The sequence below is a fragment of the Gymnodraco acuticeps genome, unplaced genomic scaffold (genome assembly GCF_902827175.1).
Source record: "Gymnodraco acuticeps unplaced genomic scaffold, fGymAcu1.1, whole genome shotgun sequence".
Taxonomy (NCBI): domain Eukaryota; kingdom Metazoa; phylum Chordata; class Actinopteri; order Perciformes; family Bathydraconidae; genus Gymnodraco; species Gymnodraco acuticeps.
This window is the reverse complement of record NW_022990459.1, coordinates 4,542,909-4,558,920: the sequence shown is the minus strand read 5'-3', so window position 1 is coordinate 4,558,920 and position 16,012 is coordinate 4,542,909. Positions and strand designations below refer to the sequence as shown.

Sequence of the window (16,012 nt, the reverse complement as noted above, 5' to 3'; positions counted from 1 at the left end):
ATTCATTACTCGTTATTCTCTACTAATAGTTAATTAAAGACTGTATATAATGACTAGTTTGCACATCCCTTTCAAGATTTTCTAAGCTAAGTTTATTAACATATCATATTATACACGGTGTAGTTATGCAATTAATGACAAACTTGGGTCGCAGGTTCCTCAACAGTGCATTACAAGACATCTATCAATATGTGTGTATACCTCCACCACTAAACTGTCATTCTGCACATTTCTTATACTATCTACATACATCTTATAAGAGTATAATACATATGTATAATATCAGTTAAAATAAGTGCTTAAACATAGTTAACATTGCAGGAAAGCAATATATTAAGTACTTTGTCAGGCTTAATATTTATCTGTAGATACAAATGTCACTGTGTGTGCTGTGTGCTCTGCATGTGTGACCATTAAAGAGGGTTTCATCCCTCCATATTCTTCTTCTATACCCTCAAAGCTTTTTTCTTATTCAAAAGAAGACCTTAACCTAAAGTACTCTTTAATGTTTAAAGTGGACCTATCATGCTATATTTGAAACATATATTGTAGGGCCATACATAAAGTATATAAATATAGTTTTTTTTTCAAAATACCAAACAGATCCTGCATTTTAGCCATGCCTCATTTCGCTCTATTTGCTCTTTCCAGCGCTGTTTTTGCAAGGGGCTGATTCTGTGAGCTGCAACTGACCACGCCCCCCTGCAGGAGAGGGGAGTTGGCAGTTACTTTGGCATTAGGGCAGGGATATCTAGATACTTTCCAAGGTTTGACATAATGAATTGTGCTACTGTTAAAGCAAGCAACGATGTTTTCAAATCTGTAATCAAAAAGCTCCTCAAAAACACTATCGAAGCAGTTCCTGCCGTTGCTACGTTAGTTCAAACAGTAACAACGGACTATTTTTCTTAGTGGATGCATGTCAATTTAAATCAATACAAGTATTTTTTAAATCAATAAAATCATTTTCTAAATCCTTAAAAGCATTTCAATTAATATTGGGAGTCATGTCGTTACTTTGTTGAGAATGTGGCCATGTAATAAGCGGGATAATGTGCAGCGACGCGGTCATTATGGGGAAAAGAACACCGACAGGCTGATCAGGAGCCCAACGCGAAGCGGAGGGATCTAGATCGGCATGACGTATTGTGTGAAAAGAAATGTAAGATGCTGTTTAATTGCTTATATATTTATGATCCACGTCACGTTTTCAGTTTTGGCGGCAGTTGTTCCTGTTTGTCTAGAAGTCTTCTCAGCAGGGCTCAATAAATAGAGAACTACGGCAGATATGTAATATTTAATGTAGCCGAACTGTGTATTACAATGCCGTTATGTGATGACTTTCAAAGAGAAAAGCAAGCACACTCGGAATAAAGTATTATTTTATTTTTAAAAAACGTTTTCAGATTTCACATCACATAAACACCAAATCCCAGCATGCATTGCGGCTAAACCATCCAATCATCGAGCTGAGGATCTTGCCTACGTCTGTTTCCGGTTCCACATCCATTCCACACGCATGGATTAACATCGATTTAATACATGAATGTAGCCTTTGTTTCTGCTAAAAGAGGTGTCGACCAGCTGGGGCAACAAGAAAATCGACTAATCGAGTGTAACTATTAAAAAATAAATCATTATTATATTAATATTGACAATAACAACCGTCGGGGTAGCATTTGCTTGGCATTTCCGGTTATTTCTCCACTGGTTAACATGGGTTAACAATACCGTGTAACTGTCACGTTTGAAGGGACGAAATCGTGACATCTTCACGTCTCCCAACATGGTAAATCGTCACATGTTCACGTCTTGCCGTGATATCGGGTTGAAACGAATATATGGCCATGTCAGTGTAACCGGTCTGATTTGACGCCACATGTGATCTCTGCGTTGTGTTGTGTTGTGTAAATGAGAACGACTTCTTTCTTGCCAACCAGGATTTATTCTCTGTGCAAAACAGAATATAATAATTAAAGCAGGAAATGGCTTCATCAGCTTTCTAACTTCACACTTCTCCTCAGTGGGGCCTGAAGCAACGCGAGTCTGCAGAAATCTGCGGGTACCAAGAGTACCAAAATAAAACGTACTTTTCAAAATAAAAGCATCTAAAAAATAAAGTGACAGTGACAAGTTTTACAAATAAAGTATGGACAAAAATGATTTTACTGAAATATAAACAAGTGAAGTTATACATCGGTTACATCAGCACTGCAACTTCCTAAGCTTTTAGTGAACCCGTTTTTTTGACTATTTCCCGTTCACGTCCAAAATACCAGTACTAATAATTTCCCAGCAAATGAAACTAGGCCCTTGGCCTGCCTGCTTTTTATGCTCACTAAAGCTGCTTTTACAAGCTGGCGCTGAAGCTGAGAGCTGCATAATGTAAATGTGCAATAAGTACACACAAATGTGAGAGGGCAGATATACGTCCATGAGGTAACTTTTTGCATGCAGTCTGTGGGGCCACATGTAGAGCTGCAGGCTCATGCTCTCTGAGCCTTTAACTCCTGGGGGATTGATGCGGATAATCAACGTCTTAGCAGAAGCACAGACAGGTTTCCTCAGCAGTGAACTGCAGGACCACTGTGCTGACTTTGTGTTTTTTCATGTGCACATGCAGGTCGAGCAGCATTTTATCATGTACTGTTGTTAAACTCTTTTCATCCTACCTAGAAAGTGTGAATGTTTAAGACCCAGAGAGAGTGCAGTTTCACCCGCCAGCATTTTACTACTTTACCCAATTTTATTTTATTGAGTCAATTAAAATGCCAGCTAAGAAGTCTTGTACAATGTTGCACAAGGACGTTCAAGGAACTCAAGGAATAGCTAAACTTGATGTCGGGAGAGATTGCAAGTTCTTAAAACAATAGAATCAAGTTTCAAACAAAAATGAGAAACCTGCTAAAATCCTATGCTTTGTGAGAAGAAACCTAAAAACTTCTCATGCAGATAGAGAAAGTTCCAAAAACCTGACAGAAAGATGCTTGCTGGGCAGGCACATTTCCTGAAGAAAAATATCTGTAGACTTCAAACTGTTTGTGTATATGGATATTATATAATTCAAAAATATTTGAATCATCTGTCCTTTGTAAGAACTTTTTTACATTCAACAGTTATACACCTGATCACAAACCAGCCAACCAACTATTACACATTGCGTTATAAGTAATGGTAAATGAATGATGAACTGCCCTCATGATAAAACACTCCTTTTTATTTTATTATATATTTCCACTCCTCCTTTGATTTCTCTTTCACACATTCTTTTATTCCCTCTTTTGTTCCTACTGCAGACCTCTCATATTCTCTTCCCCTCGCCCTCGCCTGAGGTGAAAGCCCTTCAAACTCATTTTGAGGTTCGGATAAAGGAAGCTGAAAACATCTGCTCTTTGTATAATTTTGTATTTTGTATAACACAAGTATCTGCCTCATCAAGCCCTGACCTGTCCTCAGAAGTCTGTGTGTCATTACCGGGAATCAAGGCAGATGATACAATTCATGCTTAATCATGTCTTTGCTAATGATCGCCATAAGATGAAGACAAAGGTCTCCCTCTCTGCTTTATGTTGGTTGAGATGAGGGTCAGCAGCACAAATAAGTTGTTTCCTCAAGTTTCTTTGCAAGGGCAAGCTTGTGTGCCTCATTCAGAACGGATTATATGGCTAATCTTTCAATGTACAGGTCAATTATGTTCAAACCAATTGTGGTGGGCTCTGAGTGGTGAGAGGTTGAGCAACATTTCCTTCAAAGGGTGTCAAACACAACATCTCTGTCTTCAACATCCCTGTACGGTGATGTGTGTGAGGTTGGAGATGTGGTTGCCAGAAATAAACCTTGTTCTTATCCATGTTTACGTAATGATTTCCTCTCCATCTTGTCGGCAGTCAATATGCGTGTGAGAGTAGGATTGTGATGTAAGTTCTCTCATATCTCAATCTCAATCAATCTTTATTTATTTATATAGCACATTTAAAACAACCTCAGTTGACCAAAGTGCTGTACAGGCAATAAATACAATATAAAATAACACAATGGGAGTAAAATAATAAAACAATAATTAAAAACATGATAAAATGCACAATAACTAGAAACATATAAAAACTAGGGCTGTCAAACGATTAAAATGTTTAATCAGATTAATCACAGCTTAAAAATGTATTAATCATGATTAATCACCATTCGAACTATGTCCAAAATATGCCATTTATTTATGTATATTGTTGTGGGAATGGAAAGATAAATGAAAGAAGGCGGATATATCCATTTAACATACAGTAGGCCTATCTATGTTTATTATAAAACATTTCTGCATGTCAAAATGAAAGACAACCCACACACCTATCAATCATCAAACCGTGGGGTCTTAATTCATTACGTGTTGATTTCTATCAACGGGGGAGTACTTCAGGAAAGTCGACAGAGAGGGGGGGGGCGGCGGCTAGTGGAGTACTTCGTGACCACAGAGTGTGAACGTTGTGATCAGCTGTTTTAGCGCAGTTCTCCAGTGAAGGGGGGGAGTCTCCCTCCGCAGCCGGTTGGCGTAGTTTTGGCACAATTCCGTTGTACAGACCGACGTTAACAGCAGCCCTGTCTGTGCACACGGAGACCGACTCTGTCGTCCGGTGATCTAACCGCCTTCTGGAAAAGTTTCACAAGTACGTCGGTACGCAAATGCGCTTTGTGACACAAGTGACGGTACGCATTTCAGATTACGCACATAACCTGCGTACCAGTTATGTGCACCCCTGTACTGTACTACAGCAAAAGTATTCTCCGTCGGGACTTCCTGCAACAACACCACGCCGTTATCTTGATTCTGATTGGCCAGAAGACATTATCAAAGATGTTCTATTGAGAAGACTATCACTACGTGACAAAAGTTTTCAAAACCGTGGCTACTGAAATCAATCTTACTAACTGCTGTCTGTGCAATTTACTCCGCGCGAGTTGGCAGACTTTATTTTGCTTACTTTAACATCATTTTTCATGGTGGAGCTAAGCCATTTCTTGGTATGGGCAGGGCCGGCCCTGACCAATTTGCCGCCCTAGGCAAGATTTTAGCTGATTTTTTTATAACTATAATGATCATATAGAGGTGTGCCTTTACCTCACTGAGCTGAGGTTATCAGAGCCTCTCAGTCTTTCAGGAGAGAGCTCTCTAAAGCTCTCACCCCTGCGGCCGCTTACAATGTAAATTCCAATGTTAATAAAAGCACACAGAAGCTGTGTATGTTTTTTGGGAGTTTGATTTATTTTAAATGAATACAAATACAAATACAAAATAAATTAAAACCTATAATTGCACACTAAAACCATTATTTTAAAAAAAAGAACAATTTCACATAAACCTTTTTACTGGGACTGGGGCAGTTCAACTTGATTTTGGGGGGGTGTGCCATAGTTTATGGGCGCTGTACGCGTAGTTATGTTAGTATAAGATAATAAGATGTACTTTGTTGATCCAAAATCGGGAAATTGTGTATTATGAAAAAATAAATAAAAAATCTTTTTAATTTCTAACTTTTTTTTTTTTTTTTTTCCGGCGCCCCCTATGGGTTGATGCGCCCTTAGCATTCGCCTATACTGCCTATGCCGAGGGCCGGCCCTGGGTATGGGTGTAGCCTACCCCAGCCATACCCTGGCGCTGCCACTGGTGGCATGTATGGGGCGGGCCATTCTGCACATGCGTTAAAGGTGGGGTAGGTAAGTTTGAGAAACCGGCTCCAGATACACTTTTTGTTATATTCCATGGAATGCTCTTAACATCCCGATAGCAATGAATATCTGAAGTGCTTTGACAAAAAATCCATACAAAAATGTCATCTGTGGAAGCCGTAATACTGTAAAAAGTACAACCAATCCGTTTAGCGCCTGGATTGCCGCCTTGTCTGTCAACCTTCCATCTCGTGCACGCACAAATGTATCTCGTGCCGTCATTGGGCGTGCATTGCAGCAGTACTTCAATGACTCGCCAGCAACAGGCGGCCACTTTCACCAGTCTGCTGACGTCATGAGCGCGTTCATGTGTGTTGGAGGAGGTGCTCTGTAAGGAAGTCTGAAGGAAGGGGCGGATTCTTTTCGGCTGTGTACTTTCAAATTTTAGTGCACTCGAGCCGGTTTCTGAAACTTACCTACCCCACCTTTAAATGCGTTAAATATTTTAACGCAATTAATTAAAAAAATTAATTACCGCCATTAACGCGATAATTTTGACAGCACTAATAAAAACACATACAAATGTAAACATATTATGTTCAACTAGTATTAAAAGCCAGTGCAAAGAGGTGAGTTTTTGGCTGAGATTTAAAAAGTTCAATAGACTCAGCATCCCGGATATGTACTGAGAGGCATTTCCACAGTCTGGGAGCTGCAATAGCGAAAGCCCTGTCACCTCTGTTTTCTTTCTTGCTCAGAGGAACCACATATTAAAATCTCTATCTTGTTTTCGTTGAGAGTCAAGAAGTTGATTTCCATCCATGATTTAATGTCTTTCAGACAGCTAAGCAAGGTATTCCTAGATCATCTACAAAGCAATGATATGAAATGTTATGCTTTTTGAAAATTGACCCCAGTGGTAGCAAATACAGTGAAAACAAAATGGGGCCTAAGATAGAGCCTTGATGGACCCCATAGCCTAGTGCGGCTGCAGCTGAAGAATAGTGGCCAAGATGCACAGAAACTGTCCTTCCTGACAGATAAGATTGAAACCATTTTAGGACGTTACCTTTAATACCAACACACAGTTCAAGGCGTGATAAAATAATTTGGTGGTCAATGGTATCAAAAGCAGCAGCCAAGTCTAAAAGCACTAGCACAGCAGACTTCCCAGAATCAGCAGTTAAAAAAAGATCATTAAAAACTCTTAGGAGAGCAGTTTCTGTGCTGCTTTCTCTAGGACTTTAGATAGGAAGGGAAGCTTAGACATAAGTCTAAAGTTGGAGAGAACAGAATGATCAAGGTTCTGTTTTTTGATAAGAGGCTGCACTACAGCGTGTTTAAAAAAGGTTGGAACGCAGCCTGAGGTGAGAGAGATATTTATCAAAGTTAAAATGTATGACCCAATATGCATAGCTATTTGTGATTTTGGAACCAGAAGTGACATGAGAGAGTAGAGCTTGGTACAACCAAATGATTAACAAGACATATTTAGGCAACTGAAATCATAGAAATACATTTGTTGAAGGAAAAAGAGTTACGGTTGTAAGAACCCTAGCAACCAGTCAATCACAAGCTAGCACCGCTCTTATAAATCTGCTTTTTTATTGTATGATTTCAATCTAAATAAGATCATTGTTTACTCAATCAATATCATGCTGTATTAAAGAAGAGTTCAAAGTAGAGACTGAGACCATAAACTCATCAGGAAAATGTTTGCTTATTCAATAAATAAAGAAAGAAGTAGGCACATTTTCCACATATAAGGACATTTGTTACCTTCTGTTTTTTCGCAAAAACTGAGGGATGTATATTTTTGTTACTGTCCTGTCCAATCATTCATAATTTAGGCAGATTTCCGTGTGTTCATTGGCAACAGAAAAGGACGGAAAAACCTTTATCTAATTTTGCTGTTAAATGAACTGGAGTCACATGGTGCAAAACCCTGCATTCCAGTATCACCCAGTTCTGTGAATATTTTCAGTCCACAGTACCATCTGAATGTCACATGAAAAATATATTTTCCTTGAGCAATTACCCACTTAAGTGTGAAGCACATTGCTCAGAGGCACCCGGTGAAATTCTGGTAAACACGCTTGCTGCTGTTTTCAAGTTCATTCTTATTTTCGACAGGGAAAAGTCAGTTAAAATAAATACTGTGAGCTTACATAATATATGCTGATGGTGACATTACGCTTAAAACAAGAGGCCAGTTTCGTGATTCCTGTGAACACTGAAATTCCTCAAAAGTTCTGATGACCTAGATGAATGTGAGGAATCCTGAGTTCCCTGAGGCTTGAGATGTTTCTTCTTGCCCCAACCTGCACATGCACAGTACAATATCTACACATTGCAGGTAACCAACTGAGGATTTTGAATTGTCGAAGCTCTTTGGCTGAGAAAACGCTCTGATCTTTTTGGTAAACCAAACAATTCAAATCCACCGTAAAATCTTGTAGTTGCTCAGACCTCAAGCTAGAGGCAAAGCTGCTTTAAAACAAATGAACAAAGTTGCCAGCCAGGTTATAACCTCTGATATCAGCTTGAGGGTTGTTCTGGTTCTAACATGTCTTACGGGAAAGCGTTTTACACGAAGTTCGTCATAGAAAGGGAGGGAGATGTGTTGAATTGTACAACGTAATAACACTTTTGGTGTTGCGCAAACAAGTATTGATTATTGTAACATATTTGTAACACATTTGTTCACAAGTTGTATATGCTTCTCTGTTAGATAAATTTGTTCAAATCCTTTAAATGTTTAAGGATTGGTGCTGCTCCATTCATGTATTCCAATTTGAGATGTTAATTTCCTCAACATGACCAATGAATCACCATCAATACAAACTGTTAATCTGTTTATAATTGATGACAATGTGCACATTTTTTATTTAAACTGAGTAAATATTATATATTTTATATTGGTGATGGTTTCTACTTCGAACTGCAATTGCTGCACAACAGTTTCCCTCGGATTAGTAAATCTCATCTCATCTCATTTCATGTTTGAATGTGTCCAAAGTGTGCTGGTAATGCTCCTAAATCTGTTTCACACTTAACTGTTACAAAAGTAATTCCCAAATACCTTCTTGGATTTTGTTGTCATCTCTGTTAAAACTGCACAGCGATGCTGTTTCCAGATCTGAGTCGCATCCAAAGGCAGACTGAAAGACAGGAAAACAAGCAAACAGTGTTTGTCATTAATTATCTGTGGTCACACATTCAACAGAAACAGAATATGGCACGTGGTAAATAGATTCACCTTGATGCCTAAGAACAGGTGGACTCTTAATATCCTGACAATCCTTGGCTGCACATAAATAGATTTTATTGCATTTTATTTGTTAACATCTGTCTGTGTTTTTCTTTTTTGCCTTCATGTCTCTCACACAAACAGCACACTTTGACCATCAATGACAAAGTTCCTTCCCTAACATTCACTACCCACTGCACTGAATGTCAAAACGAACTAAGTATCACGTTAAATTAAGTAGCCTATGTAGTGCTTTATTGTTCTCATACTGCAGCACCTGTTTTCACCCTCTGTCTGAAACCAGAGCCCAGTCTGCTCTGATTGGTTAGCTGGCCAGCTCTGTTGTGATTGGTCTACTGCTTAGAAATGTCCCATCAATCACGTACAATGTTGGAGCACTAGCCAATAGAAGTGCGAGTGTTAAATAGTGATCTCACTATGTCATGGAAGTAGACCGTTTATATGCACAAAAATCTATATAACACTATACAAGAAAGGAAAAAACAAACAAAAGCTGTGTACAGCCTCTTAAAGTAAGTAACCTGTGAGTATGAGATTTCATACACAGCTATTTGCTACCGGCCAGGCACCTGATTTGGGAAGTTGTCAGTGTCACAATATGTTGCTTATGTGACATGTCACACAGTCAAAAAGCCATGAAGGGCTAATCACGTCTGCTTGTCTTCAGGGTGTCACCAAAATCAAACATAAAGCAACCCAGTAACCACAGTCGACCATAGGTGAAAGAAGTTCTGTCCATATATACTGAAGCATGCTTTTTTCAGACCATAACTCTCATATAACAGCTAAAATACAAAGAGGAACTGGATCAAAAAGAGAGAGCTGCTTTCTTGACGTTGAACCGCAATGACCATCGAACAGTGTTTTACGTCTATGTTAATTTTTATCTGAGGTATAAATCAGAAGAAGAGCTTGCTTGCTGGATTAAGAATTGCTTTCAGGGTAAATTATTTGTTAATATGTCCATTAGGGTCCTTGACAGCACAAATGTGTCTATGTGTGTGTGTTTTCAGATCCATTACAAGATGACATTGCTGCTGAACAGAAGTCCCACTGTCACTAACCAACTATTTTTGTTCGCAGCCATCTGTTTGTCGATTATGTTTCTTTTTGTTTTACCTCCTCCTCCCTCGGAAATACATTTTAACCTCCACCTGTCATTGAAAGGTTTATTGAACATGCATGTGCACTGCATTGCGACATAAACAAAAATTTCCCAAAAGCAAATCTGTTATCACCATCTGCTTATCTGTGTAAATACTATCATTACACTGGCTGACACAGGAGAAAAGTATTTTGTTATCTCATTTTGTCTTTGACTTTGCATACAGTTTTTCTAAAGGGAACACTGATGTTTATAAGCTGGGGCATCTGCTAGTTATTCTCAACGATTGCTAGACTAAAATGAATATAATATGAATTGTTTAGTGTTTTGTCGTTGTGACCAGGGGGAGAAATGGAGTATGACTACATATTTTTCTCCGTTTTGATACATGTAGATTCCTAGCATATGATGCTGCAGAGCACAGCCTGCTTTTTATAGTTCAGGGTTAACTATAACCTTCATTTCTAACAAGAGCCTCACATGGCCTTTGCTGTGAGAAACAGAGGAGCTACTGTTCTTTTCGTGGTAATAATGATTAAGAAATAATTTGAAGTCATTTTGGCTTAGCTTTGCTCGAGTTGAGGAGAAACCTGCAGGGTTGAATTATATTTACTGTATGAGTCAGAGAAAGATTTTTTTTCTATAGCAAAAGGTAACTGAGGAGAACATTTCTAATGGGGGATGATGCGTCTTTGCAATGTAAATGCTAAAGAGAATTTAACAAAGCTACCAGTTAAAGGACAATGATTTCTCAAGGCATGGCTTAAAGAACTGTGTATCTGGCAAGGCTCAAGAACAGTTGGTTAGTAAAACTGAATGTAATGATGGTCAGACAATAAAATACTACGTCCAAAAGCATGTTTGAAACAAAATGGTATTACCAGGTTACAATCGTGCCAGGTTCAGAGTAAACCATTTCTGAAATGATGGTCAGTGTTAGATTATTATAAAATCCCGATAAACCTACTGTATCCTAACTACCCAGCACTAAACAGCACACACACAGTTAGCATCTCCCCTGGTGAACAAAGCCGCTAAACTGACAAAAACGTTCCTCTGGAGTTGGTTGAGACCAAAACAGAGCGACAGTAAAGGGATAATATTGAACAGAACATGACTGCTGGATGGCTTTCTTTTTCCCCTGAATGGCTTTTCAATATGACATTTGAATATGTGTTGGTGTTGTGTTCACATTTTTCTTCGGCTGAGTCATCAGATATTGCAGGTTAGGGTTAGGTTAATTCAAAGGTACATTACATCTCCAGGCTGTCGACCGTTGAGCTACCTGTCAAACTGTACAATGGCCAACAGTACAAGATGTTCTTGCTAAAATGTTCAAATTATGAAAGACGCCAGTCAGCTTTGGTAAAGAAAATACAAAGGAAGACAAACACATCTTATCTGAGAGCTTGTATCTTCCAAGAGATTAAAACCAGCAACACATCTTGACCTTACTGTCTGGAAACAAGCATGGGGCTGAAACGTCTGCACCAACGAACATAAACATTGGCTTTCTGACATTTCATTTTCATTTCATTTAATCGTTTATTTGAATCGGGACAGTGCACATTGATGAACACTTTAAAACAAAATAATGCTTAGAAGTGTAAATGAGCCGGATTTGAGCTTTGAGCTAAAAGAGCATGAGCAGCACACAAGCATTTACCACATGGCAGTGCAATGTAGCAGCTATAAAGTGCAAGATAAGATAAAAGTGCTACATAAAGTGCATTTAGTGGTGATTACACGTCTGTTTGCTGCTCAACCATTCTTTAAGTTGTCCTTTAAAACTATTGAGAGTGGGACAATCCTGTATCTCAGTTGGGAGGCTATTCCAAAATGAGCTGCCTTTAATGGAGAGGACATTTTGTCCAAAAGTTGACCTCACAGTCTCCTCTGGTTTCTGACCTAGTGCAGCGTCCAGTGTCTTTTTGTGGATGAATTCCCATAAGGGGGGGGGGGGGATGCAGTCCATATTAAAAAAACACACACTTTTAAAAGACGTAAATTGTCAAAATTCAAGAAATGTTGTGGTGGTGTGAATTTGGTTTTCTGTCAAAAACCTTGATAGCTCTCTTGTACAGTTGTTCTATGGGTTTCAGGTTTGTGGCACAAGCATTATGTTACTGTGATGCAGTTCCCCCACTGATCAACACACAGGTTTTTAAACTGTAATGAATGACTGATAGTCTGTTAGAAAGACTGAAAAAGCATTTCAGGCTTGATTCGATGACTGACGCCCAAATAAGATGTGAAGGTTGTTGGGGAAATATTTTCCAAGACCCATAACTTTGACCCAGTTTATCAGTTCATACTGTCCTGACTGAGCAGGCACCTGCACCGTGTGATCAACTCGTGGCCCTTTGACATGTCTTGTGAATTCTCTGGCCGAAGCTCCAAATAAACCGTCAGTGTTTGCCATCAAAGCTCCAGTTCTCCTCGTGTCTCTCTGAGTCCTGACTCAGAGAGACAGTCTATTGCTTCAGAAGTTTCCCCCACAAAGGTACTATACTGTGGTAGTAAAAGCTGCTTCAGGTGAGGCTTGTTTTAATTTTGGTTTTGACTGGAGGAAGCAAGACAAGAGCCAAGGCACTGTTGGGGTGTGATGCAATCTTTGACTAAGGTTTCCAAAACTACTAAAGATGGAAGTGTTTCTGATCATTTTGGAAAAGTACACATCAGTGAATATCCATCTATCTAATATCTAACTATTGATCCATTGATCCATTAATACACATGAAATAAAACAATTTTACTTTCTAGTATTTTTTTTGTTGCATCAATAATAAGTTCTCTCTAAGAACTAATCCTTTTTCAGGGATTGGGCATTTGGCAATGTGTGTGTGCGTATGCGCAGGTGTGTTACATTTTGTGCCAAGCATTTCCATGTAATACGATTATATGTGTCAAATCACCACATGGTAGGTTATGCATGTAGCAGCACGTCACTTCCAATTACTGTGTGCATACTGTACAAGACACATTTACCACATTTATATTATGGTAAATGAGTTCAAGCCAAAGGCTCCCATAAAAACATGCGTAATTAACTATTTAAATTTGCTAAAAAACATTGGACAAAACTGTAACGGGAAGTGTCAGTCGCAATGAATCTCTCACAGTCTATGCTAATTGTAAATAAGTGGGACAAAGGAACAGGTTAAACTACAACAATTAACTTCCTGTTGTTGCATGTATTGGCTCTTTCTACCTACTTAAGTATCTTTGCCTCACCTCTACATTGCACATCTCTTACAAGTTTCTATCCTTCTGTCTTTTGCAGATCTTGCAGGTAAATCTAGTGATGTCCATCCTGCTGTATGTCATGGTCCTCATGTACCTCTATGGTATCCAGGCGACGCACATGGACAGCAGCCGCCAGGGGCAACATCAGGAGCAGCAGCCGAATCCCGACCCGTTGAACTCCCTCATCATCCAGCTGCTACAGGCCGACCTGACGAGGGGGAGGACCAGGGGGAACGAGAGCCAACAGGGGGGGAGCAGGGACTCGCTGTCGCCTCACCTCTCTGCAAACTTTCCCTCAGAGGAGCAGGGCGATGTGGAGCGTTGGGGGGGTCGCAGCGGGGGGAGCAGTGACGACGTGGTGTTGAACTCAAACCTTCTCAGGCAACACAAGCGATACAACTCACCTCGAGTGCTACTGAGCGACCGGCCCCCCCTTCAGCCCCCGCCGCTGTACCCCTCGGACGATTACGTGAGCGGTGGGTTGGACGGAGGGGCGGCGGGGAACAAGACACGGAAGAAGCGTTATGCTGAGCACAAGAGCTACCGTGGGGAATATTCTGTGTGCGACAGCGAGAGCCAGTGGGTGACAGATAAAACCAATGCAGTGGACACCGAAGGGCAAGCTGTCACTGTACTGGCCAAAATTAAAACCAGCGCCACGCAGAACATCAAACAATACTTTTTTGAGACGCGCTGTCGGAACCCAAGGCCCTTCAAAGGGGGCTGCAGGGGCATCGATGATAAGAACTGGAACTCGCAGTGCAAGACGACGCAGACTTATGTCCGCGCGCTGACGCAAGTTCGCAATTTAGTTGGCTGGAGGTGGATACGCATAGACACTTCCTGCGTCTGCGCGTTGTCGAGGAAACGTCCGAGACATAGGACGTAATCAAAACAATTCAAGCCTTGCTGGTGACAGCCTGTTTGAAATTCTACTTCCTGCATAGGATTTTTTATTTCCTGTCACAGTTCACCACGGGATTATGAATCATGTTGTAAGGACACTTTGCTAAAGAAACTTCTACTGAAGAAACCTTGGGTCCACTTAAAATTCACATCAATGTGCTGCAAATCCACCACGGTGCAATTGCCGCCGCAGAAGAACTCGTTTGAGAGGGGCTGGGGGGGGGGAGGGAGTGTGTGACGGGGAACTGTACATATAAATTATTTAAATTATATGAAATGCATGTAGTTTATACATGTTTATCTATCTATATATGACGTATGAATATATTTGTGTTATTTATTGAAAGAAATCTTCTTAAAAAAGGAAGAGAATGTCTATGAAAAAGGAATGAAACAAGCTATGAACTCATTTTGAGACTTTATTACAGAGCTGGGCTGCAAAGGTGCTCGACAGTAGGACTTTACATGTGCCTTGACCCGTGTGGCTGCAGAGCAGAGAGATAGGACACAGGAACTCACACACAGCCGTTGCCACAAATGTTTTATGGATGAACCTAAAAAGTGACGGTCCTGTCCCATAGACAAATATGGGTCCACATTCCTAGAATTTCCCCTTAATGAGGTGTCAGGCATCCTGTGACCAAAACACTTATCTGAGATTTGTGACCAAGTATGTACATTCACACTGCATTATACTGCTGTAAAAAAACAAGTCCGTTCATTCCTCTGGGAGAGAGTTTTGAAAAAATTAAAAATAAGAATTTATCTGAGTGACTAACAGAGTTTGTTTTTCATCAGACTACCTCTGGTCAACACATTTGACTTGACTGTTATCATGAGCTGTTTCTGCTTCTTCCTATTAATAAAAAAGTACATATTTCTTAAAAGCTGGAAATATTTTATTAACAAATAAGTTTATATGTTGTTGGTTTATTTAAATGGTGAGAAATATTATAATATATTCAGGTTATATAATACAGTGGTCCTTCAAAATAGATATTCACCAGCTGCTGCGGTCTTTGCATTAGTGGTTGCTGTTTATCGCTTCTAAAATGGATTACATTGGAAGAACATCGATTATTTTCATAACAAGGATATAAGCCAAATACAAGATGTTGTGTAATAAAATGTAAGCGTCCCTCGTTTACTTTGAGAAAAAGTATTTCTAACATGTTGACGTTTTAACCATAACTTGAGTACCACAATCAGGTAAGGGAGTTGGAGTAAGATGGACTAATTGTTAGTTTTGGTATCGTTTTGGGATCTGTCGATAGTAGTAACAAGCATAGAGAATATTAAGATGCTCGATTTTTCCTTGCTCAAATTTTTTTGTGTAATGCTGTCTTTCACTTTTGCGTTCAGGGACTTTGAGAGGGAAAGGGTGATAGTTAGGGTCTGGGTTAGGGTTAGAAGTCTGATCAATAGTCATCTGATCAGATGTTTTACACTTCACTTATCCAGATACATTATTGACAGAGAACAGAGATTTCAAAGGGAGCTTTACCACATGGGGATTTGGGAAAATATGTGAAGGAGGATATGTAAAAAGTGTATGTATGTGTGTGTAAATGGTAAGTGATATTTTAGTTTCAGAAAGTCCTGAAGCTGCCTCGCATAATTTCACTCAAACTGAACAAAGCATTGTTCTAAAGGGCCTTCTACAATGGCTCCCACTGCGAGTTTCAGAATAAATGCAAAAATTAGTCAAAATGTTGTGATGGTTATCATCACGGCATTCTTATTATCTATGATATTAGTCACAGCATTTAGAGTTAGGAAAACCTTGAAAATGCAATGGTGTTGTTCAAGAACAAACCATATCCAAC

At 39.6% G+C, this 16,012-nt stretch overlaps 1 protein-coding gene across 1 annotated transcript in view; it reads left to right on the top strand.

Annotated features, from left to right (window-relative positions):
• The window catches only part of ntf3 (neurotrophin 3), a 32,735-nt gene extending 17,786 nt beyond the window's left edge, over positions 1 to 14,949 (top strand). Inside the window, exon 2 of the mRNA XM_034226032.1 lies at positions 13,318 to 14,949. Within this exon, the coding sequence (XP_034081923.1) occupies positions 13,318 to 14,169 (852 nt within the window). The 3' untranslated portion in view covers positions 14,170 to 14,949. The remainder of the gene's footprint in view (positions 1 to 13,317) is intronic.
• The last annotated feature ends 1,063 nt before the right edge of the window (positions 14,950 to 16,012 follow it).